Source organism: Patagioenas fasciata, chromosome Z, assembly GCF_037038585.1.
Source record: "Patagioenas fasciata isolate bPatFas1 chromosome Z, bPatFas1.hap1, whole genome shotgun sequence".
NCBI lineage: Eukaryota > Metazoa > Chordata > Aves > Columbiformes > Columbidae > Patagioenas > Patagioenas fasciata.
In genome coordinates this window covers 40,868,316-40,892,478 of record NC_092560.1, presented here as the reverse complement: position 1 = coordinate 40,892,478, position 24,163 = coordinate 40,868,316, and the positions used below count along the sequence as shown (strand labels likewise).

At 42.0% G+C, this 24,163-nt stretch overlaps 1 protein-coding gene across 1 annotated transcript; it reads right to left on the bottom strand.

The window, feature by feature from the left end:
* Positions 1-219: 219 nt before the first annotated feature.
* On the bottom strand, positions 220-24,046 carry PDE6B (phosphodiesterase 6B). Its single transcript, XM_065861081.2, has 22 exons — positions 23,279-24,046; positions 20,839-20,991; positions 20,420-20,509; positions 17,879-18,019; positions 16,751-16,825; positions 16,596-16,660; positions 15,566-15,632; positions 15,365-15,412; positions 15,034-15,183; positions 13,811-13,954; positions 13,164-13,229; positions 12,393-12,539; positions 10,680-10,787; positions 9,593-9,702; positions 8,549-8,636; positions 7,872-7,972; positions 6,346-6,453; positions 5,525-5,588; positions 4,032-4,106; positions 2,977-3,060; positions 2,546-2,702; positions 220-1,520 (listed from the first exon to the last, which is right to left on the bottom strand). Exons 1-22 carry the CDS (start codon positions 23,687-23,689, stop codon positions 1,462-1,464), a joined length of 2,511 nt encoding a protein of 836 aa, XP_065717153.1. The 5' UTR covers positions 23,690-24,046; the 3' UTR covers positions 220-1,461.
* Between the last annotated feature and the right edge of the window lie 117 nt (positions 24,047-24,163).

Sequence of the window (24,163 nt, the reverse complement as noted above, 5' to 3'; positions counted from 1 at the left end):
ATATGCTGTATGATGAAAGCCTTCTACATGGTACCTAGCAAAACTGAGACATACAGTATGAAGTCAATACTAGTGGCATATTTAGCTTTCATGCAAATGGACAGGCTTCTGTATTTTTGTGAAAGACGGCTTGCTACTCAGAATTGCTGGATAGTGATAGAGGATTAGATCTTGTTTACTACACTAAGACACAGATCACCAGGTACTACATGGCTCTACTTTTCCTTTTATTTGCAGTATTTTTGTAACACAAAATAAGATAGTGAAGGGTAAAAGCACTGAAGGTAGCAGGAGTAATAGAAGAAGAAAATCCCCAGCAAAACAGATGTCCAAACACTTATAAAAAAGAGATAGAGAGGAGCAGAGAAGGGTGTCTCAACTGCTGCAAGAGTGTAATTGAATGGTCTAATATGGTTGCATGAATAAGCATTAGAACTAACTTTTATCTGAAACAAAAGAGTACAAGTTATCAGTCTTTCAGAGTCTGGAGAAGATTCTAAAAATCAGACATCTTAGAACAAGAGGAGGAAAGGAAGGAGGGTTGGTACTGATCAGAAGAGGACTGCATTAAATAATACTGGCATTATGAGGCAAAACAGAACAAATTTAGGCGATGCCACAATTCAGGTTGCTTGGGTAACTGCAACTGGAACTGTAATGGGTAATGATAACACAGTCTTCTTACAACCACAATCACAGAACAAAGCCTTGGTTAGCACACTGTGTGGTTCTGGCTCATGAAAACGGCAGCTACTGGGTGTTTCAGAAATGGCTCCATGCTTTAGAGCAGGAATCTACCCAAATTCTTGAAGTAAGTGCAGAACTATTATCTCAGTGTTTCTTGTATTACATGGAATTATCTCTTCTTAGAGCAGTTCAAAGGTTTACTGTGGTCATGCTTTACTCTTACTCATAGATTTCTTTCCGATACCCTAACAGATATAGTCTTAAGATATGATAAATTTTTCTCTTCTTCAGTTTTCTTACTCTGTGGGCTATGGTTGCATGCACTGTCAATCACATGGGATTGTATGGAGCAGGATATGAATTCAGCTGGCCTCATCAGCTTTGTGGTAAGAAGTGTTTCAGTGCAGGAGGAACATTCTTCCATCATCTTGCAACCTCATTTATTGAGTCAAATGTTGTTCTGACTTGTCATATGCTGTCTGATATCAGATATGTTAAATAGGACAAGAGGCAGGACAGAACTGCGTCCTTACCATTCAGAAGAGATGCAGTTAAGGCAAACAAGATCTAGCCCTTCCCTGGTTGGTCATAAGCCTAATCAAAGTAGAACAACAGTAAAATCAGGAATGTATTTGTATGCCATTATTATTCTTATTATTTTCTTTTTTTTTCTTTCTTAAAAAAACAAAAACAAAACCAAAACCAACCAACCAAACAAACAAAAAAGCATGGGCATTCTCATTTTGGTTGGTATATATTACGTTGATAGTAGGTCTAAAGTATGCTACAGGTTTTGGAAGCTGGAGCTGTTCCTCCATTACAGGTGAACCCATCTGCCATATAAAAAACCACAACAACACAGAATTAGAGGTACAGTCATAAATGCCCTTCTCAGTCACTACAGATGTTTTTTAGCACTTTAAAGTTATCCAGTGATCAATGAAGGTCATACTTATAGTACCTATGTCTAGAGCTGTTTGCTGTGCAAAGTCATCATACACATAAGGCTGCTTGGAAAGAGTGCTTTTGAGTTGGTGGAAACCTTCCTCACTTAAATATTGATTATCTAGGCAGGCAACAGTTCTTCATAAATTTTCCAAATCACAGATAAGAATTTACTTTTGATATTTTTAAGTTCATTACTATGAATTAAATAGATATGAGATGTCTAGACAGCTCTAATAATTTCTAAACTGTGTCATTCAAGGTATGTCCACTCCATGGGCTGCTGGGAGTTTGGTCCAGGTTGGAACAAAAGAAGACTTTGGATGCAGTGTCTGGAGTGGAGGCTGGTAGAACATTCTGCTTCCACCTTAGGCTACCAAAAAAGCTTTCACCAACACCCACTGCAACTTATGGATTTCAGTGCCACCCAGGCACTTCCACAGAAGAAGAAAAATGCATTTGACCAAAACCAATTACTACTAGGTACTGTTGGTACCTCTGCTTGCTTCTACATGGTACCTAATCTGGGTTAGAAATGGGATGAAATGTAATTACTCAAGTATTTTCCCCAGGAGTGTGCATAAAGGATGTTTCCCTGCTCTTTTCTAGGGACATACATGTACTATGAAGGACTTTCTGTTGTCCCTAGCTGCATGGACACTCATATTGAATATAGTCTTACTAGTTCCTCAAACAGTAGCTCCTGGGCATTTGAGCAAGTGGCCTTTTTGACAGCCTGTCCTGGTGTCAGATTTGAAGACAAGGTGTGTTCAACCTTGACAGTGGAGCAAGATTGAGGAGAGTTGGTCTGGACATCTGACTACCATGTCAGCAAAGCTTGCTGCAGATCTGGCAGAATATCACATAAGTAGATTTCCAAATCAGGAATGAAAAATTAAGTATTTTTTCTGACCTTTCTTTGCAGCCATCTTCTCTTCCTGTTTTTTCTTCTCTTCCTCCAGAGCTTTCATTTTTGCATCATACTCATCAGCACGAGTCTTCCACTCATTTCTGTTGTTCAACAGTCCATCAAGCATAGGCTGAATTTCCTCATGGAAACGGGAAAATTCCTAACCAAAACATGCCCATCAGTGCAATGCAGCACAGAGGCAGTCTTGTCCATCACACCCCCGGGCACAACCCAACACCTCACCTCCCAGGCTGGCTCATGCAGGAAAAACATTAACAGGACAAAGAGGGACCATGTTCCCTGAAGAGGGGTGACTGTTGTGTCCTCTACCTGTCCCTCTTCCCATGAGTGGTGTTGCTGCACCAGGACTCACTCACTCGGCATTTGAACCCCTGTTGAGAAAGATTGGGCATGCAAGGGTGCGCTTTTCTCACCTTATACACAAATGTGCACACAAAGTCAATGAAGCCCACTTGAAGCTTTGGAAGTTCAGCAGCTTTCCTCCGGTCCATCATGGGCTGTAGGAGGACACAAGTTCATAATGATTTATCAGAACGTTTCATTGAAAAACACACTTCCATTTTCTCCCCCAAACTGCCTTGTTGTGTCAAACTTGCAGTTCTACCACGCCATCCACAAAGGCTGTCCATCACAGCCCTCTTCGTCCACTGCAGGGGAGTGAAGTGAGTTCATTTCCTTTGCTGTTTTAGCAAGAATTTTAGACAGCTCTTTCAACGTCTATGGGGAGAAGTTTTTTCCTTGAGTTTTTTCCTTGGTTTTTCCTTTTTCCTTGAGTTTTTCCCTTGGTTTTTTCCTTGAGGGTCTCAACCAGACACCTGAGAGGTTCATGTTATAAAGTGCTGAAAAGGTTTCCAACTCTTTAAATCATAACTGAATATTTGTGATGCCTCTGTGTGTAGAGGGGGTGTACGAAATTCTACTTACAGAAAACACAAACCACACAGCAGGAGGCAGCATCAAGGAATGACTCTTGGCTCTTTCATTGCCAAATTTAAGTATTTGTTATTATAGCAGAAAAAAAATGTGTTAAGAAACACTGCTTTAACACTCTTCCATTTGCCAGAAATAATTTCTGGGCTCTACGAAATTTGTAGATTTTTTTTTTGTCTGTTTCTTTGTAGTTTTTATCTTTATTGGAAATCCTGCTTTCCTCTATGATATATGTGTTGGGTTTTTATTTTCTTTTTTTTTTCTTTTTCTCTGTCTTCTTTTTTTTTGTTTTTTTTTTTTCCTGTTAAGAAACCAGCATAAAGTCTCCACTGGGACTCTCTAACTATATGGCGAGGTGAACAAGAGGCTCTGTCACAGAGATTCTTCCCTACCTTAATACCCGCTTTTCCAATGGATTTTGGCAGGCATGGTGACTTCAGGAAGACTCACAGTACTCTGAGAGTAGCAGTGCTTGTAGTAAGTCTCTACTAAGACTTGCTGTCTGAACTGAACTGTCTGGCTCTCATACAGTACTTACAATAGGTTGCTGCTGAAGGACGCTTATTTCTAAGTCCCCTTGCTCCCAGAACTCGGCTGCTACCAGGAGAGCTACCTACGTTGTCAAGGAGGGAAAAACAAAAGTTACCACTGACCTTAGGAAAAAAAAAAAAAAGTTAAACAAACAAACAACAAGGAAAAGTTAACTTTATACCTTGGTGTGCTTCAGGTTTCCACCATAAAGCAGATCACACTTCTAGCCCCACTGTTGCTCCATGTCCAAGCCCAGACCCAGCCTTTCTCCTGGGTAGGGCAGCACTGGCAAGGGGATTGCACCCATATAGTCACAGCACAACAACATTATTGCACTGGAGCTCATTAGTCTAATGCTTTTCTATTAAGAAACATTTCCAATATGTCCCCCTTGAGGATTTGCCTCTTGGTCACTGTTACAGCTGCCTACTATGATTATCTCAGTTGTTCTTTCTCCATGCTGAACAGGAAGTGGGTTTTATTTCTTTCATCCTCATTTAAATCCTCTAGCTTTCTCCTGGAGAAACTGGCTGCTCATGGCTTGGACAGGATTACTCTTCACTGGGGAAATCTGACTTTACTCAGCAGTGATGAGGCCACACTTCGAATACTGCGTTCAGTTTTGCAGCCCTCACTGCAGGAAAGTCATTGAGGTGCTGGAGTATACCCAAAAAAGAGCAACAAAGGTGGTGAAAGGTCTGGAGCACAAGACCTGTGAGGAACTTCTGACAGAATGAAGGATGTTTAGCCTGGAGAAATGGAGGCTCAGGGGAGACCTTATTGCTCTCTACAAGCACCTGAAGGAGGTTTTAGTGAGGTGAGTGTCTGTATCTTTTCACAAGTCCAGCAACAGGATGAAAGAATACAGCCTCAAGTTGTGGCAGGGGAGGTTTAAATTGGATATTAGGAAAAATTTCTTCACTAAAAGAGCTGTCAGGCATTGGAACAGACAGCTCAGGGAAGTGGTTGAGCCACCATCCACGGAGTTCTTTAAAAGACATGCAGATGTGGCGCTCAGAGACATGCTTTATTGGTGGAATTGGTGGTGCTAGGTAATGTTTGGACTTGATGATCTTGAAGGTCCCTTCAACTTAAGCAATTCCAGGGTTCTAAATTCTAATGTTTCTTACTCAGCAATTGCTAAAGTACCATTCAGGAAAGAACTCCTAAAAGGAAATCAAACAACTGAGCAAACAGCAGGTATTGTAAAAAAACAACCAAACAAACAAAAAAACCCCCCATATGTCACAAGCAAAAAAACCTCACTGTAACCCAAGAAGTCAAATACTTGTGGTTTTTCTTTTTTGGTAAATATGAATTTTCTACAGAATTCACAATGACGGTCTTAAAGATTGGTTTATCCATCAACACTATAGTTATTCTAATGTCATTTTGGTAGTTTTGGTAGGAGACTTTGGTTCAGCTTCTAGGCAACTTAGAAAATTGCATTGCTTTGAAGTATAAGCTAGAGAAGTCTAAACAGTATATCAACCACCTGACCTTACTCTGGACTTCCCAAGGCTTTGTGATTGCTGACAAATCACAGGCAGTCATCATCGTGGCCCTAAAAATAGGAAAGAAATTAGTTTCTTCTCTACAGGTTGCACCCTACCTCCTGCAGGTTCAGGCTGCTTATACCCCAAATAGTGTGTCAGGTATCCCCTGGTCCCTGCTGAAGTGATAGGTAAAGAAAGATGGGTTGCTGTACTAGCCTTGGCTCTGACTGGGACACTCATCAAGGATTGCTCTTTTGATCAAAATGGGTTTATACTTGGGAATCTCTTGCTTCTGGCACTAGGATGTTTGTTGCTTTAGTCATTGCTGGGGTGAACTTCTTGACCTCAGAGTAATATCTTTGGTTCTCTCATGGAGATGTAGCAGTGCAGAGTGCAGTGAGGTAGTGGGTACACTTCATTGCCAGTGCAAAGCATCCCCCAAAGTATCTGTCTGGACACAACAACAGCATTGTGCAACTTAGATTGATTGCCACTGTGAAGAACTAATGAATTTCTGTAGATTTGCCATTGCAGCCTGTCACCGCTTGTGCGTGCTATAGGGTGGTCTGGTAGGAGTATATGGCCAGAAAGGATCCTGCATCTCATAAGGTGTATATGACCAAAAGGACACTTCAAAACCACTTATCTGGATGAGCAACCACGTTAAGCTTTTCTCCCTGTTTTTTCACTGTTTCTTTGGAAGATCAGATTTGAGTGGACAGTAATATATCATGTGCTGATTTTGCAGTAAGTGCAGAGCAAGGCAGGTTCTGGAGCTCTCATCAAGTGACTTCATGACTGGCCTTTCCGGAGCCGATTACTCACATGACAACCTCTTTCTTTGTTGTCTCCAGAGACAGGTATTCAGTCCAGGCTGTTATGCTATCATATGTCTTGGACTCATCAACGATCTTTTGAAACATTGTTCTCTTTCTTTGAGAAGAAGGAAAAAAAGAAAAAGAAAAGTAAAAAAGTTCCAAAATCCAAACCAAATAAACAAATATGTTAAAAACAGATGGCTGATTCTGATATTTGTAGCCCTTCCAGAAGGGTTTCCAGTGTTTGGTGGCCTTGCATTTAGGTCCTCAGGGAAGCCCCCAACAAAACAACCAAGCAGCATCACCTGCTTCTCTTAAGTAGAGAAAACTATTGTAAATTACTTAAAAATAAGTTTAATGGTGGGACACAAGCAGGAACCTGAAAGTATGAACTTCCACAAATTCTGTCAGCTGAGAAATGCTTACACTTTTGTTGACAGCACAAGAAGGCTTTTCCCCCGAATGTTCAGCAAACTACAGAAACCTAGAGCTGACTGGAGTATTTCTAAAGCTACCTGGCTTTATATGCTTCATTTGACCTTGTTAACCTTATTTATACACCTAAATATATGTAGCAAATTCTGGGAAGGGGTTTATACACAACACACCAATGTTTTGAGTAGCATGAAATCTGGAAAAAATTGCAATTTCAATGCTAGCAGGGAAGACATTTAGGCCAGATCCACAAAGTGACTTGCATACATGTCTTGTCTGTATCATTTTGCCTGGGTCTGATCTCAACCGGACCCTTGCTTGCACATCATGTACCAAGGAGGGTAAAGGGTGCCTTGTTCCTAGTAAGGAAGTGGTGCTATCTGCTCCAATATAGGCAGCCTACAGAGTAGGAGGACTGGGTATTGCACCTTCCCTCATATTCCTCTCTTGCTGACTCTGTATTTTGCATAAGTATTCTTGTATGCAAAACACAGAAGCAGTCTCTGGTCTCAGCACTGTAATTTTGAAAGCATGTTTTGAGACCTCCTTGCTGATTAGGAAGTCATATGCTGTTGAATTCAAGCCTTGTGTCCTAGGACATCAGTGCATGCTGCTCCAAGATGTTTGGCTTTTTTGGCTTTTGAATGTGAAAGAGACTATGAACTGGATATTCATCTAAGATAGACCAGTTGTTTTTTGGGTTGTGCTGCTCTCCCAGGGAAGTCAATGTAGCCCTGGCCAGGCCATTAATAATTTATGAGTATTTTTACTGCTGAAGTGCTATATTAAGTAACAAAAAAACAAAGGCAAAACAACCAGACATCTCTTTCCATTAGGAAATCATAAAGCAGTTGCCTTGTTGGAAATAGAGGGTTAAAAACTTGTGCACATGATCAAATCGGTAAAAGCTCAAAACTGTTTTGAATGAATTCTCCCCAGCAGCTCTAATGTCAGTATTGAAGACAGCCTCTCAGAGGCAGCAGTTGTGAGGAGGATTGATACATGAAGGAGTTGCCACAGAGCAGGGCAACACATTTTGCCTTTGTAAAATATTGGCTGGTTTCTGCCCTTCACACACAGTGTATGTGATTTACTTACTTGAAGTAGAGTGCCAGATCTGTTGCTATAATGGCAATTTCCATCAGGTGAATCATGTGCTCATGCTGTCTGCGGTTGAGGTTCTGACATATATTCAGTGACTGAAAAGCAAAGGAAAGGGAGCTGCAAAATACAGTCACTGTGGTGTTGTGCGTTACTGGCCATCTCCCTTCCTCAAATGTGCTCACTTTCTAATTTTTTAATAGCTTCAGCTTCCTCCTCTAAGGTGGTAGGATTGTGAGCCCCTTTCACTGCATGTTGGTGTTGAGTCTCGTTTTTTTGTTCACTGAACAGGGTCAGTGTCCTGAAGCTTGTTACACAACCTATGTTCAAATCCTACTCCTGTCCCCCATGTGAATTTGCCTGAAATGAAAAGATAGCAGGGGAACTGTGTCAGCCTTGGCCCTGTCATAGTGGCTATAGGAGGACAATCCTATATTTAGAATATTCCTATAGGGATAATGATACGGCTTCTGAAGAAACAAAGTAATGCATTTAGGAAGCCTATGCGTTTTGGTCTGAGGTGAAAATAGAGTCCTTGGGGAGTGAGGCAGCTGCAGTTCCTCAGCTATCCAAATCAGAGAAAGGTCCTGTGCTAAGCTGACAGCTCTGTTGTCACTGAAAAACTTCCCTGAACATAAACTACTCATGTTCTTACATTATAGTTCATTACCAACCTCTTCAGAGAGCAAGAATTTTCCAAATTCCAGGTGATGTCTCTCTAAAATAGAGGATCCATGAAGTTTAGCTAAAGGATTTTGAGATCTGGTTGCATAAAGGAAAAATTAAAGATGTTAGTGCAGCTATTAAAAATAAAAGATATGCCACATTTTATATTTAATTTTGTCACACACAAGTTCAACTCATTTTAAAAGGCTTAAGAGTAATATTTTCATAGCTAATGACTTTAGTCTAGTAAAAGACTTTTATGACACTGCTTATAACTATTTAGACACTACAAAACAATCTTCCAACTACAAATTTCACCCAAAATGTTGTTTATGACCAGACTGTTATTACTTAGCATAGTAAGCTTGTTTAATTCCTCAATAACTACTTGTTGATATATAGTAATAGGAACAGAAAAAAACAGCAGTCCTTTGACACTTTCCTAGCTGAAAAGCAAGACCCTCTCATATCCAAAACATTAGCCGGCTTCACTTACATTTTTCCAAAGCTCCAGTAAACAGTAAGACAGTGTAGCCAGCAAGCATTGCAGAAGAGCTCTGATTATGACAGTGCTTTCAGTGTACAACAGAGGCTTGACTGGTTGATGAAATAATGCAACTGTTTTTCTGTAGCTAGTAACTACCTACTGAGAGCAGCACCCTCTTGCTTTGTTTCTGAGGGTAGTGCCATGCCTGGTGCTTTCTCCATAGATACTTCCAGCAAAAAGTAGGCTTATTATGCCCAGGGAGCTCAGGCTACTAAATACCTATGCTGCATTTGTTCAAGCCAGTAAAGGTAATGCAGAGCATTGCATTAACCAAAGGAGGATTGCTGAGAAGTAAAAATGCCCAGAGAGCACTGCAAAATTTCAGTTTCCCCACTGGCCAAAGCCTAAACCCAAGTGCTGCAGCAAGCTGAAAAGCAAAGTTATTTGCAAAAGAAGGTTGTTACCCCTCTGTATAAAACAGAACCGCACTGGAGTTTGGTGTGATCACAGCCTGATCCCACTCCACATGAAAGCAACAGTAACTGAAGTGGTAGAGAGTGCTTACTTCATTTGGTAAAGGTTGTTGGTTCCCCTGTGGTCAATATCATGGCACAAAGCAGCAGTTACCATTGCAAGGGCTTCGAGATCTGTGTAGTATCGCTTCAGTTTACCAGTCTGGAGGATGAGAATTTGCATGTCATCTGTTAGTGTCCCTTACAGGAAAAGCTGTGACTGCTCTGTGATGGGAATCCCCTAATTGAAATGGTCCAGAACTGAAAATACTTGTGAAGCGGAATGCAATACACAATACACTTAGGTTAAAATGTGGAAGCGGCTAGAAATGAAATGTTTCACACTCAAATGGGCATGCTTGTCATACATATGGGCTCAATGCCCACCTGCGATCTTGGTTACCTGCTGCTATAGCAGCTTCGTGCTCTAGGGACACCTGGGTCCTCATAGGTACCCCTCCAGTCACTGCCACAAAATACGACTTGAAGGGGCTCTGCATCTTTCTGGGCAATGGGTTCTTGAAGCTGAATTGCCCAAAGCATTGTCCAGGGGTAGGTGTAATTCTTCTGCCAGCTGTGTGGGCCATACTGTCTGCACTGGATCCTGGTGCTGGTCCATCCCTGGTGTGGAGCAGCAGTCTGACACCTGTTTTCTCTTCTTAGGGCACCTGTTGCCCCAAGAGCCTGGGAGAAACGGCGCTTGCCACATTCACACTGGTGATAGACTTAAACCTGTGCCTGTTCTGCCTGGAAATGGAAAGTATGAGGTTGTCTCCATCCCAGCTTCAGTCTGGCTCTTTCTGTCAGAAGCTACTAGAGTAAGGGAAGTCCTGCAGTTACTCTCCCACACCCTGCAGAAGGATTTAATCTGAAAGCTATTCAACACCATACACATCTGTACCAATAAGAGTTGAAGTACTCTATTCATTGGGCAGTATTGGACGTGGCTTTAAGTGTAATGCAAGGACTGTCACTTAAGGCAAATGGAGAGCTCACTTTAGCAGGGAACTGTGCTGGGAGTCACAAACTCTTATCCTACACTAGGATTCCAAGGGAGCCCTGCATACCTCCAGGGCACAGCCGAAGACCTTCTGTAAATAAAGCTGTGCCATAGAATTAGCTAGATTGGTGTTACCTTACCATCAGGAGCGTGAACATGGTCTGTGCAACGTTGAAGCCATGACGCCAGTTGTGGTAAGTTATCTTGCGGTAGCCTTTGCTGATAGAGTACACAAACCTTACCAGAACCTGCAAATTGGTGAAGAGGATGTTAGTTCGTGTGATGAAGCACCTGCATTTTGCTCTTGCGATGGAGACCATGCACAGAAGTCATAGAGTAAGTTCAGAGCAGTTCTCCAGAGCTGGCCTTTGAAAGGAATCAGAAGCTGTATTACAATCAGCCTTCCTGGCACAATTGTTGAAGTAAAGCCTAGTGGAGAGCTAAAAGGGACACTAAAATATAGTTCTCTGCTTTCTAATCCCTTTCTCTTTCCTTTAAAAAACACACACACACAAAACACAAAAAACCTCAAAATCAACCAACCAACCAAAAAAACCCACAGAGATACCTGTAGGAGAAACAAGAAACAGCAATGTGTAGAGGAAAAGAGATTTCATCCTACTGTTTGTTAATTTATTTCATTTTTGTGTTCCTATATGTGGTCACTCATAAGATTTGTCCCTCCTATGTCTTGCGATTTACTAATACTCATACCACTCGTAAGGAGATGTGGTTCCATATATGAAGAGGTAAGTGGTGTTTATATCACCTAAACAATTACAATATAGGACATAAATGACAATATAGGACATAAGTGACAAACAATTTTTTTTCCATCTGCATTCTAGTTCTCTACATGTACTATCTCTTGTAGCTATGTAGATTTTCTCAGAGGGCAAATTAATCATGGGTGAGTATGCATTTTTTTAAACCTCAGCGGCTCGTAGTGGCTGCTTTTTACACCTCCATCAGGGGTCAGTTGTTCCAGAGTAGATATTTTGAATACTTACTGGCATGCTACAACTAAGATGTACAGAAGTAATTCCCATTCAGAGTCCCCCACTTTCCTTCTACTTCCCAGCCTGCCTTTTCAGGGTGAAAACTCTTCCTGCAGTTACCTCCAGATCGCACTAGATGGAAATAAAGTTCACATGATGTTGTGAAAAATCACTTGGAGAGCAGCAGAGCTCCTTAAATGTCAGTTTCACAAGCCCTACAAGGGCTTGAACTGTGGCAAAAGCCATGAACTTGCACATCAGGGGGCTGTGGAGTCCTTGTTCCCACAGGACACACCAATCCTGTCACCAGCAGTGAGGAAGTTGGTACCAACTGCACCAAATGAAGCTGCGATCATGTTTGCGGAGGGAAGAAAAGCAGAGACACCTGTCTGTGTGGGTTTCAGTGTATGTTGGCTGAAAGCTATAGAGTACATACTATAGCAAACGAAACATGCATACAAGTATGCACTACACTGTGTTGCACCTGGAAACTGTTTTCACACTACAGTTGTGAGTGGCATTAGACACAGGAAGAGCAAGCAATTTTTTTGCATGGTGTAGAGCCCATCTAAGTAAACCCAATAGCAAACCCACACCTGTAGCAGACAGTGCAGAGCAGAAGAGGCCAGCTTCATGCTCCAAACCCACATGTGGCAACTAGGGGGTTTGAGAGGGGGTTCTCTGTCTTCAGTGGGATGAGGGGTTCCGGATACACATCTCTCTTGCTGAAACTCCCTGTGAACCCAGACCTCTTGCCACCCTCTGAGCTGTGCAGGGCACACACAGGGATCTCTGCCACATGGTGAATCCACTGGCCATCCATGATAGTAGTCCCTGGGCATTTCCAGCTCCTACCTCCTGTGGGATCTGGAACTTCTTCACCACGCCGAGCTCGTAGTACATCTGAATGCCACACTTCACCAGGTCTAGCTCAGTGCAGTCAAAATCAGAGAACCTGAATTCATAGATTTCAAACTTGGTGGGTCCTGGGAGTTCTTCTTTCTGTAAGAGAGGTGGGTTGGTTTGTTGCTGTGTTACTTATGCCACAATTAGAAACACCTCAAGTGGGTTTTGCTTAATGAAAATGTGTCAGTCTGATGCTGCTGGGCTCTTTTCCTTTTATAATATAACACATAAATAGTTTGGAATGCAGTTTTTCAAGAAAACCCCATTAGTGGGGGAAGACAGAGGACATTTCTGGTCAAGGGGAAGTAATATTACTTGTTTTCTTTCAAGAACTTTTCTTGTTGATTTCCTATAGTTTGTATACTCCAAACTTGACAGCTCGTACAAGGGAAGACTTACAGGTCTCCATATTTATTCCAGAGAATAAAATGTGTGACAAGTCAAGGTGGCTGATGTGTTTCCAGATGGACTTTCAACCCCTTGAGATAAAGTGGCAGAGAGTAGGTACTCCCCGGGAGCTGGGGAATGCATTTGCTGCCACCTGATAATAATAGTCTCAAACTCCACAGTAGAAGGGCACAGAATACGCTTTGCCTTCACCCTTCACCAGGTGCCCTGTTGATGTGTACCAGAGCGCCAACACAGGGAACTCTTCCCTGCAACCACTCAGGCAATATATGTTTGCCATAGCTGTCAATTCCAGCAGTACATTGCTCTTACCAGGATGCTTGCCAGCTCCTCTTCCTCACACTCACTTGGCTCCTTCCCCAGCTTTTCTCGTGTTGGCTGCAAAGATCATGAATGTGTTAAACTGATGACCAAGCCTCACTGGACTTTGCACTGTGTAGCTTTGGGGCAATCTAGAGCAGCTGCCATATGCAAATTCTGCTTTCTTCCTAGGCATTACTTCTGTTTCTGGCCTTTCAACCCATTCTTCCTGGTAAAAATGTTTTCCCTCTCCCTGATTTTCGTTCATGTTTCTCTCACTTGCAAACAACCCCCTTGAGCCAGTGTCCCAGCTCAAACTTCACATCCTCTGCACTGAGAAGGTTTTGGGGAATAAATCAGATCCTCTTTCCCTGCTACAGCCCTGCAATGAATAGCACCTGTGTGAACCTATCTCCAGGGCTGTTTTTTCTGAGGGAATTAGAAAGGGCACAGCATGGTGGAGTGCCAAAGTGGAGGGCAGACCACAGAGTCAAAACAAAGACTTGTTCTGCCATTGTGCAGTACCTGGGGCCCTGGGTGCTGCCTCCATGCCACGGTGGTTGGAAGCATTTCTGTGGAATAGGAGACCTGTGTCTGTGCCGTAAGTCACAGGTCAGGCCAGTGCACTTGGGGTTGTACTGCATGTTGCTAGGCATTACCAGAATTTCCTGGATTTCATCCTTGTCACATTTCACATGGTAGAGCACCATATCCTGAGCAATGTCCTTCCGGTTCTCCAGCTTGTTCATCTTATCATACGTGTCTGTGTTGAGTACAGACCAACCCAGGAACTGTGTCAAGGACTTGGTGAGAGGAAGGGAAGGAAATGGTAAAATAAACAAAACATCTGTTTCTCAAAGACACAGAAATATAACATTGCACGATATACTTTTAGAGAATCACAAGTTCCAGTTTGGCCACAAGTCTAGCAATGAGCAACCATGTGTTTGCTCCCAAGCTCTACTTGCTCCTCATCAGAGCAGCTCATCAGCTGGTGAATCTGCTTAGGCCTCCAGATTACCCATGCTGTGGAGGTTCAGTGCTGTCCAGTTCAGCATACAGAAAGCTTTTTTTGTGGTGTTGCAAGTGTCTCCATACCTGTGGAAAGGCTGTTGTCACAATGGAGAAAGCAGGTCAGGAACACTCATAGCAAGGGATGGCAAGGTGGTCTCATGATCTTTCACATATCTTTACACCTGAGTTTGTTCTCAATGTGTTTCCTGTCCAGTGGCCAATTCAAACTGATTCATTTTGTGGTTGTTGTTGTTGTTTGTTTGTGTTTTTGTTGTTTTTGTTTGGGGCTTGTGTTTGTTTTTGTTCTGTTTTTTGTGGTTTTTTTTTCTTCTTCAGTATTTTCAATTTATAAGAAAAGTCTATTTCAAGAAACATTCTGATTGATAACAGATGCCAAGAGCAGAATGCCTATATTGAATTGTAACCATCAGAGGAGCATTTCTAAGCAGCAAGGTCTTTAATTACAGCTGCTGTTGGCAGATTCAATAGCTGGGCACTCTTTGTATCTTAGCTACACAGACAATTCCTACGTAATTTCTCAAGGCAGCTGCCCAGCCAGTGTAAGCTGGCTGTCATGTATGTGATCACGGGTCAGAATGGCCATGTTAGTACATCGTAGCTGCTCACGGCTAGGTGTCCAATCCAACAATGCTGAAGTGACAAAGACACATCTGGATTTCCAGGACTGAAAAAATCCAGTATTTAATGCAGTTGCTTTCAAAACTTTCAAGTTGATGCGTAACACCTCTGTAAGCAACAAAGAAACTTAGCTGCAAAACACTGGGGGGTGATTTGCAGGTGTACAATGAACAATAGTGACCTCTCTCAACCATATTTAACTACTTCCAGCAGTAGCAGGGAACTGTACCTCCATGAGGGTCTCGTCCTGTTCGTCAAATGGTTTACCATCTTTTCTATTATAAAACGTGACAACACCAACAATTTCTTCCTTTTTGTTGACTATTGGCATGGAGAGAACATTTTTGACAGTCCATCCTGATTCGTCTAGAGGACCTTCCTTGAAGCAATAGCAAGCAGACAGACACCATGTACTTAATGTTATTTCTAAATACATCAGCACTCCCATTTGACATCAAGACTACAGGCTAAAGAAATACTTATATGCCTAATATTGATTCTAAATTACATTTCTGCAAAGAAAGTAGCATCCTTGATGGGGCTGGAAGTTTTTACAGTACCTGAAAGTTAAACATCTCATCTGCAGCAGCATTCATAATGTTGCAAATCTAGAGGATCACACAAAACACGTTTTACAATGTGGGCAATTAGAAGATTAAATTAAAAAAATAAAAATAATAATAATTTTAAAAAAAATTGATGAGAAAGGAGGGTTAGTATGACTTCATCTCAGAAAGCCTTGATGAAGCCTACATACTTACAAATCCACTTTCAGCCACATAGGTTGGCAGTCCAGTAACTAGTGCCCAGTGATCTGGGGTAGGATTTCTGTATGAAAGAAAAACACATTAGAGAAATTAAGCATATGCATTTACATTTACTGAAGAATGGTCACAGAGCTAAAATGTATCCAGCTGATTGCACAATTCACATCTACAGGTTTTACCTTCAGTTACTACACAGTTCTGTTACTTCAAAGGACCCAAGCAAAAAAAATTCTCATAATACTTTTCCTTCAAGGTTTCAATATAGAATAACTTATAAAATATTTTTGTCTGGAGACACTTAAAGAAAAAGGCATTTGTGGGAGCACCTAAGAAATTGAAGCCTTTCTTGTGGCATTTACACCAATACAAAGCAGTGTGACCGGAACTGGGCAAAACTCCTCATGTCAGATTTGTCCAAGGTGCCTAAGACTCCTCTGAAAAATTCAGTGTCATGAAGAAATGGTAGTTTTCAGAAGGATGGAGTCTCAGTGTAGTGTCAAGAGAGGAGGAACAGAGGTATCTTGAGATGGGGTCAGTGACCAGAGGATAAGATAGAAGCAAGGAAGCTGAGAGACAGGCAGGGGAGTAGAAGTGATCATGAGAGGCCAGGAGGGTAGCAAAGGGGTGAATGGCAGGGCTGGGACAGAAGGTGCCTCAATACAAGGGCAGCCTGGATGGGCTCATCCGCTGCCACAGGGAAAGCATCAAGGATGAGTGATGCTCCAGCTTGGCAGAGAAAGTGGCAAAGCTGCAGGCAGTTGAGGCAGTTCACTTCTGCATCGAAAAAGAATCACTGGTTGCAGTGACTTCTCGAGCTTGACTTGCAAGCCAGGATCCCAATGCCCTGAAGGAAATCTTAGTCCCACAGAAATGTGAGTCAAAGCACCAACTTACTTTCTGCTTCTTTACTCAGTCTTCTACGAGGCCTTTGCATATCTCCTCCTTAATGTCTTTAAGTCATGAGAAACCTTGGTTTTGGCTACACTCTGTGTCGGTACCTACCATACAAAAACTGGACACTTACGGGATGACTTTAATGTCTTCTTTTCCATGTAATATATAATCAATGACCTTGTAGAATACTATTTCCTACAAAAAAATAGAAGAGCAATGTTAAAATTGGTGGTGAGGCAATACAACCAGACAGGAAAGAACTTAAGAAATCTGGTTTTCACATACCCTACCATCTGGGGTGCGAGGTCCTGAGTAGGGGGGAACTTCTCCCAGCAGAACTGGCCACAGGTCAAAAAATTCCTGGTTTTAAAATGAAAAAAGTATTTTTACAGTAGAAAAATTCATACTACCTTCAGTCTCAAAGCACCCACTGCTCTACCATGCTGGTTTTGGTACTATGTTAAACAAAGCATGAAATAATAAGACCAGTTCAATTCTAGGCAGCAGAATGCTATGTATAAATCAGGAAGTGTCAGGTGCATTATATGTCTGTATATAGTCATACACTGCGTATACACGGGATGCTGCTTCATTCAGTGAACAGCACAGGCTGTATTCACAGTACAAATGGCTATGACAACGTTTTATGTGTTCTTCATTTTCCAGAGTGTGACCATAGGGCTGATCTACTACTTGCTATCTTGCTAAAGAGAAGGATTTGGTTTGTTTGTTTTTCTCAGGCTACACTATAATGCTGATCAAAGTGTCTCTGTCACACTAAGGATCTTTTAATACACCTCTTAACAAGACAGCATGCTGTGAAGGCTCTGGCAGTGTGCTGCAGAACAAAGCTCAGTGTAGCCTAAGTCAGCCTGATTATGGAACAAATTAGGGCTCCTATTACAAGGATGCTGTGTAACTCCCACATAAAGCTTGCCAAAGGTGCAGACAATCAGAACAAATCAGACTTAGCTCTGTGAGCTTATTTTAATGAAGCAAAATTTCACCTAAAAGCCTGGATAACGTGCACATGGATGAGTGCTTAGGAAAGGGTGCTACTTTGTTGCTGGGGGCTTTCCACAGGTATCTCACTATACTTCCGATATCTACAGACTTTGTGAGGCTGTTGTTATGTGGCAGATTTTGACCAGGATCGCCACGGTCAGACATGTTTGCCCTTTGTCCTCCCAGCATCTGGCTCCTTTGGCAGTCCCATTCCAGTGATAAGCTATTCCCTTTTCCTCTCTTTTCTTTATCCTAAGCTCTTCATCTGCACAACAGAATTTAAAAAAATGCCACCCAAAGCAAAGCTAGCTTGTACTTTCGCTGCCGTGGTAAAACATATCTTCACACATCACCTCTCAGTGGACAGCAGCAACACAGAAAGACATACAACATACATGTAACACTCACCTTTTGCTTCGTCATGTCCAGGAGACCTACTGAATACCGGTCACAGTTCAAATATGCTCTCACTGTGTAAAAAGCCTTGTGGAACTGCCTCTCAATGTCTGTCAGTTCCTCAAAAACCTTATTAGCTGACCACAACAGCACCTGCAGGATAAAATCCGAATGTAAGCACAGGCTCTCCTTCACCGCTGGGCTTCCTAAATGTGTTTGAAGTAACAAGGAAACAACTGGGGTTTCATGTTACAGTTCCTGAAAAGTGCAATAACAACCTGTACTGCAAAATGTGAAAGTATTGCTTATTCACACTGGGATTACTATGGAAATATGCACTCTGAGGAAGAGTCATGTCATCATGGAGTGCTATGTAAAAGTTCAGTCTTACAAATATACCACAAAAAAGTAGTAGTGCCAGATAAAGAGATGGCCCCACTTACATCTTAGATGCAGAAGTAAAATCTTGAATCCAAAAAGTGTTAACACCAAAAGTGTCACAAATTCCAGGGCTGGAATTATAAATATACAAATTCACACTTTCCTCAAGGCCTTTGCACAGATGCTTTGTGTGCACACCAGCCTATGATCCTTTTCCCCATCTCATGCCCCACAGATGTACCCTTAGGAAAGCTGTTGCTATGAGGTGCTTTCATTTGTAAAAATGGAGGTTATGTAGCAAATTAGGCAAGTATTTCTGGTGGCAAAAGGAGGATCTTTGTAAGCCTAACAAAGAACTTAATTTTCTCTGACATGGAAGACAAGGAAGCCATCTATGCAATTACCTAGCTTAGCTAGCGCATGTGTGCATATCTGTGCTTTGCTTTCTGAGCTCAGGAGACACAAGGAGAAATGCTTTAGAAGCTCTGACAGCTGCAAACTGAAGCTGACTGGAGCTGTGCTTTGAATAAGAAATATTGTCACATGGCCACAATCAGGAAAATGTGTCTCACCTCTTCACTGAGCCCTAGTAGATAGTTTTTACAATACTGAGCTCTGTTTACAATACATCAGTCTCTGTTTCTAATCTGTAAATTGGGACCATTCTGCCACTGCTATGAAGTCTGAGGTATTCAATGTCACCAGCCTCTGACCATCCCTCAGGCAGGATAGTGGCATTGTCATACAAACCATTAGAAGAAAACGAGCAAAGATTTCTTTTTGACACTTTACAATATGCGATAAGTAATGCTGAAAGCCACAATCCAGTGAGGAGGACTTCATGGAATGATGTAAAGAAGTTGGACAAAATGTGTTATATGGTCTTGTACTAAGACACAGTATCTGAGCACAAGCAGACTGAACTGTCTTTGCATAAACCATTTTACTTGCAGTATCCCCCAGCCTCTGCTGTTGGGATTTGCAATATTAAAATCCTAGACCACCTTTGAGAATGTGATTTGTGTCATTTTAAGTCTGCCACAATGAGCCATCTTAACTCTTGCACAGATCTTTAGATCTGGATGGCCAGCTGAACTATTGATAGAACTAGCAGTGTGTTTTGCATCTCGTTCTTGCCTTCCTCCCTTTTGGTAGAACCTGCTGACGTAGCAGTGATATATGAACACAGGGATCCTGGGTTCAGCTCCAGACTAGAGCACCCTGCAGGAGACATTAGGCTTTCCACGTCTTAGGTCTCCACTTTGTTTTCTAGCCTCTTCCTTACCTCCCTCAGTCCTACTGCTAAACCCTCAACAGGAATAAACATTTGCTAGTTCTGCTTTAGTTGAATTACTCATCATGGCTAGATGGCTGGATCACCTGCCATCACTCATGTTTTTGATTACTGAAAAAATTAGATGAAGCATATGAGATAATGAATTAGTAAGTGCTGTCTCATAGCCTCTAAAGTAAACTTTCGTTCTGCATCCGTTTTTCCAAAACAGGTATTTATCCTCCATGGGGCCCCCACTGGAGACAAGGGCATGGCTGCCATAAAACATAGACACAATTGTTTGTCGTCTTCAATGATGAACAGTTGTCTGCTGCAGAATGTGATTGCATGGAGTCACATCCAACCCAACAAACTTCAGAGTCCATTCATAACCCAAGTCATGATAAAAAATGGTGGCTGAACTGTTTCGATTCAGAATACCCTAAAACCCTCATCTATGTTCATTTCTAGTGGAGGAGGCCTATACAACAGGCACATAAGAATCATTTTACTGGCACTAAGAAGAAATTCTACAACACTTTTTAATAAGCAGCTAAAGAAAAAAGAAAAAAAAAAACAAACACCACATTCAAAAATACCTCATTCTTAATTGTTTCGAGAAGTATCTTGGCTGAAGTGGTTAAATGCCCCAAGAGTGTTTCATAGCCTCAGTTCAACAAAACATCTGGAACTTAGTCCTGCTGAAACTGGTGCTACTCATCATCTCCTGCAATTTTGCCAACAGCAACAGGGAGAGAGACTAATGAAAGACTCTGGAGAAAGAGCAGTATCTGAAAGCAGATGAGGGCACATTTTTCTTTCTGCTCTTCAGGCACAAATCTCTGAAGTAGATCAGTTACACCTGAAAGCACTCATTTGATCTGCATTTTCACTCTTACCTGGCCTCTTCGAGTCTCACAATTGTGAAGATAACTCAAGTGATAAATCTTCAAGTTCAAGGAGGCAAAATTCAGGTACTTCAGAAAAAGCTGAAAAGGCAAAAAAATGAGATTGAGATTGAATTGAATGCAGTAGCAGCCTTGTCTACACTGGATTTCATAACACCCCTTTAGCAATGCCATGGTAATTCCCCCCAATAAATTCTTTGCTTTGCACTGGTGTGAGAAGAGGCTTATCCCACTGCAACTTCCATGAAAGATTTCTGTGGTAAGCATTCTGATAATATGGCTTTTTTGGGTCCCTGTAGGGAAATTGGCACTGGTGAAGCTTCACTAAAGCAGACATCCCTCGTGTAGAAGAGTCAGTTACATGCAAAAGTAACAACTGCTTGATAGAAACTGAGCTACTGACCACTTACTGTTTCATCAGAGCTGGTGAAGTATGGACCATTCAGTTTATTAATAGCCAAAATGACCGCAACTAAATCTTTGCCATTCAAGATGGGTGTTGCGAGGATGCTTTTTGTAGTGTAGTCGGTGAGCTCATCAACAAATGGACTGAACTGGGCACACTGTTCAACAAGAATTTACAAATTAAGCACTCTTTTCACAGTGTCTATAGTCTTAAAACCAAGTTAAAACACAACTTCTTGAAGTAAGCTGAAGAAATGTTTCACTTAAAAAATTATTGAGGAAGAGAAACAAATTAGCAGAAAATCGGACAACGTACAGGTGATACAGCTAGTATCAAGAGAACTGGCTGTGGCTTCTGACTGTGACACATGTACTTTTTCACATTTTGCAAATATCTTGCAAATCATAAGCTTTAACATGACAAACTCTGTCAGAAGGGGACTCTCCACTAGTCATTCTTAGATCACTGACATCCTTCATAGCACCTCCTCCATCCTTGTCTTTGACTTCTCTTTAGCACTGTGAAGTGGGTACAGCCGGTTATGATGCAGCGCTGCATAGCCACAGTTGATAAACCACTGCTGTCTGGTACAGTCACTGCTTTTGCCTAGGTCCTGAAGCTGCTGTTGGCTTGCAGCCTCCATGAAGACATCTACCCCTCGTTTCTCCTGAAAGTGTTCTTCCAGGCATTCCCTGCCATGTCGCTAGGCCTTTGTGCATGGAGTGGTAGATTGTAGGGAAGGTATCTCAACAGAGGATGAAGCTGATACCCACAACATGTGGTTCTGGGCACTTCCTCCCTGCCTCTGAGAGTGACCCACTCCCTTCTGCCACAGGAACATTTTGCAATGTGCAGGTGGCACCGCTATGGACTGAACTGTCCAGGGAGTCACCCATGAGGGAATTGCCATTCAAATGACTGAGACAGTGCTCGGTCATGCTGTAAGGGCAACACAATGGGAACTCATCCAGCTGTTCCTTATGTGAATGTTACTGTTCTTCCCTCTCAAAAAGAAAACAAAGTAGCAAAAGGGTAGTGTGGTGAAAGCCTACAGCCCATCACCTCACCTGCATAGGGCCTTATTAGACACCATTATCACCTGCCAATTGGGAGTGCAGGGGTGCTCTTGCTGACCCAAGATCTTCTTCCTGCTCAGCTGAATAACTCGTTAGATACAAGTCCTTCTAGTTGGGTTAGACAAAACCTCAGAGCTCTGATCATATTCAGAGGGCTGCACCAGAAAGAGTAATCACTCCCTAATGCACCTTCTCCCCATACCTCCTACACTGCTGGCTTTCCCTGCCAGTTGAGGTAGACAAAGCATTTAGTCTCTGGGTCTCCTTCAAAGGAATTGCCTTATGGCAGTGTCTGAAAGCGCTAGAGTTGGAGTGCAGCACTTGTCTCACAGCACTGAAATCCTTCCATGTTCTTGGAGACATACCTGAAGCCAGAGAGCTTTAAAATGTTAAAGTCCCGTGCTGATGCTTTTTCTGTACCTTCACTCACACCGCCCTCAAAAAAAAAAAAAAAGGCTGTGCTTCAGTATGTTCTCTGGAGGACAAGGAAGTTTTTGCTGAGGCATTTGGATATATTCATATGGAGCAACAAATAGACGGATAAACAGATGGTATCTTTGTAACTAGCAAACAATAGATGGAGTAATCCCAAATGTCGTATTTGGGTCACATGGATTTTAGTTTTATACCTGTGATTAGAACAAGCGGATTGTTATTTCTGCCATTCAGGTTTACATGATTCAACCCAGGAGTATGGAGGGGGCAAATATTGTCATGAAGGCATAAAATAAAAACATTAAAATTCCTTGGATCCCTCTTGGTATTACAGTGTGCAGGATTTGTTGAAAGAACTTTTTTGGTCAAAGTTTGTCTCTTGCTCTTTCTGATGAAGATCACCCACACAAAGGTTACAGTTAACTCACCTACTCTGAGGTCCACTCTGTCTAGTTAATAAAAATGCCTCTGAATGCCCATGGCCAAAGCTTCATCAGACAGCAAATGTCATTTGGTGAGGAAAACCCTTTCTAGATGCACTGTAAAGTATTTCTCTCTCTTTGCCAATTACTCATGGAATACAAATATGTGTGGAAAATTCTATGTGCCTTCAGTGCAGAATTGGCTGTACCTCACTCTCTTCTCTGATGGACTACATGTGATTTTTATTTTTTTTTTTTTTAATTAGACAGGCAAGATGTGACAGTACACTTTTTTGCAGGCATTAACACCTAGTGTAATAACGTGCTTAGCTTCACCTCACTCCATAAATGAAACTGGAAGCAACTTACAGGCTTTCTACTGGCATTTCTGTTTCCAATACTCAGCCTTTACATTGCAAGAGGTTTGACCAAGCACAGAGGTGCTCTGCTACCTCTTGACCCTTTTGTTAGTCTCTCTTCTAGCAAGCGAATGAATAAATGGCACACCTACCTCAGTGACATCCTTGATGTTCATGGTTTTCTTGGTTTGTGCAACGTAGCCCACAATGCCTATGTCCAATGGATAGACAATCTCAGAGTCTGGGGACACCAGGCATTCCTCCAGGGTGCTTCCCTCTTGGATGTTGAAAAGCCTTGTTGCCAGTTCAGGTGTGCCATTTCTCTGCCTGTACATGAAAAGACTACAACGGTCAGCGTGAATAAGGGACCTGATTCTTCTCAAGGTCTTGAAAACAACTTTCTCCATGTTGATGCTTTCTTGCATGTCTTGGATCAACTCAAAAAGGATTTCACTCTCATTGCTATCCCAGGACTCTGTTCTTAGTTTCTTCTCAAAGTACTGCTTGGCAAAAGCAGGGTTGTCATCAAGAAACTTCTCCACATCATCTTCACTAATGCTCATTGTGAATGCCCTGGATCTTGTGGTAGGTAGTAGTCTAAAGATGTGGTCTATGCAAACAGCACTCAAGTTTCTAATGTAGTTCCTAAATTTCTGTGGTAGAAGGTGTTGCTTCTAGAATTATCAAGGTTGAGGTAACACTGCAGAGAGAACTTGTCATCCAGAAGAGGTATTCCTTTATAGTGCCCAAGGTGAGTCTGTGGGAGGACAGATCTTCTCAACCAGATTAGATGACCTGTACAAGAGCTTTGAGTCCACTTTCTTCCTCTTAATCTAAATGCAAATAAAAACTGAGTACTCACAATATCTGAAAACTCCCTTCTTACTGGAACAATTATATTGAGGCAGCAGCCACAGGGAAAACTGTGTCTCTGAACATTGAAATAAGCTCTTTAAAGTCTAATTAAATATATACTGCTTGGGCCTAATCCTTGGCTAACAAGGTGAGCATCTTATTATCTCTGCTCTCCCAGCTTC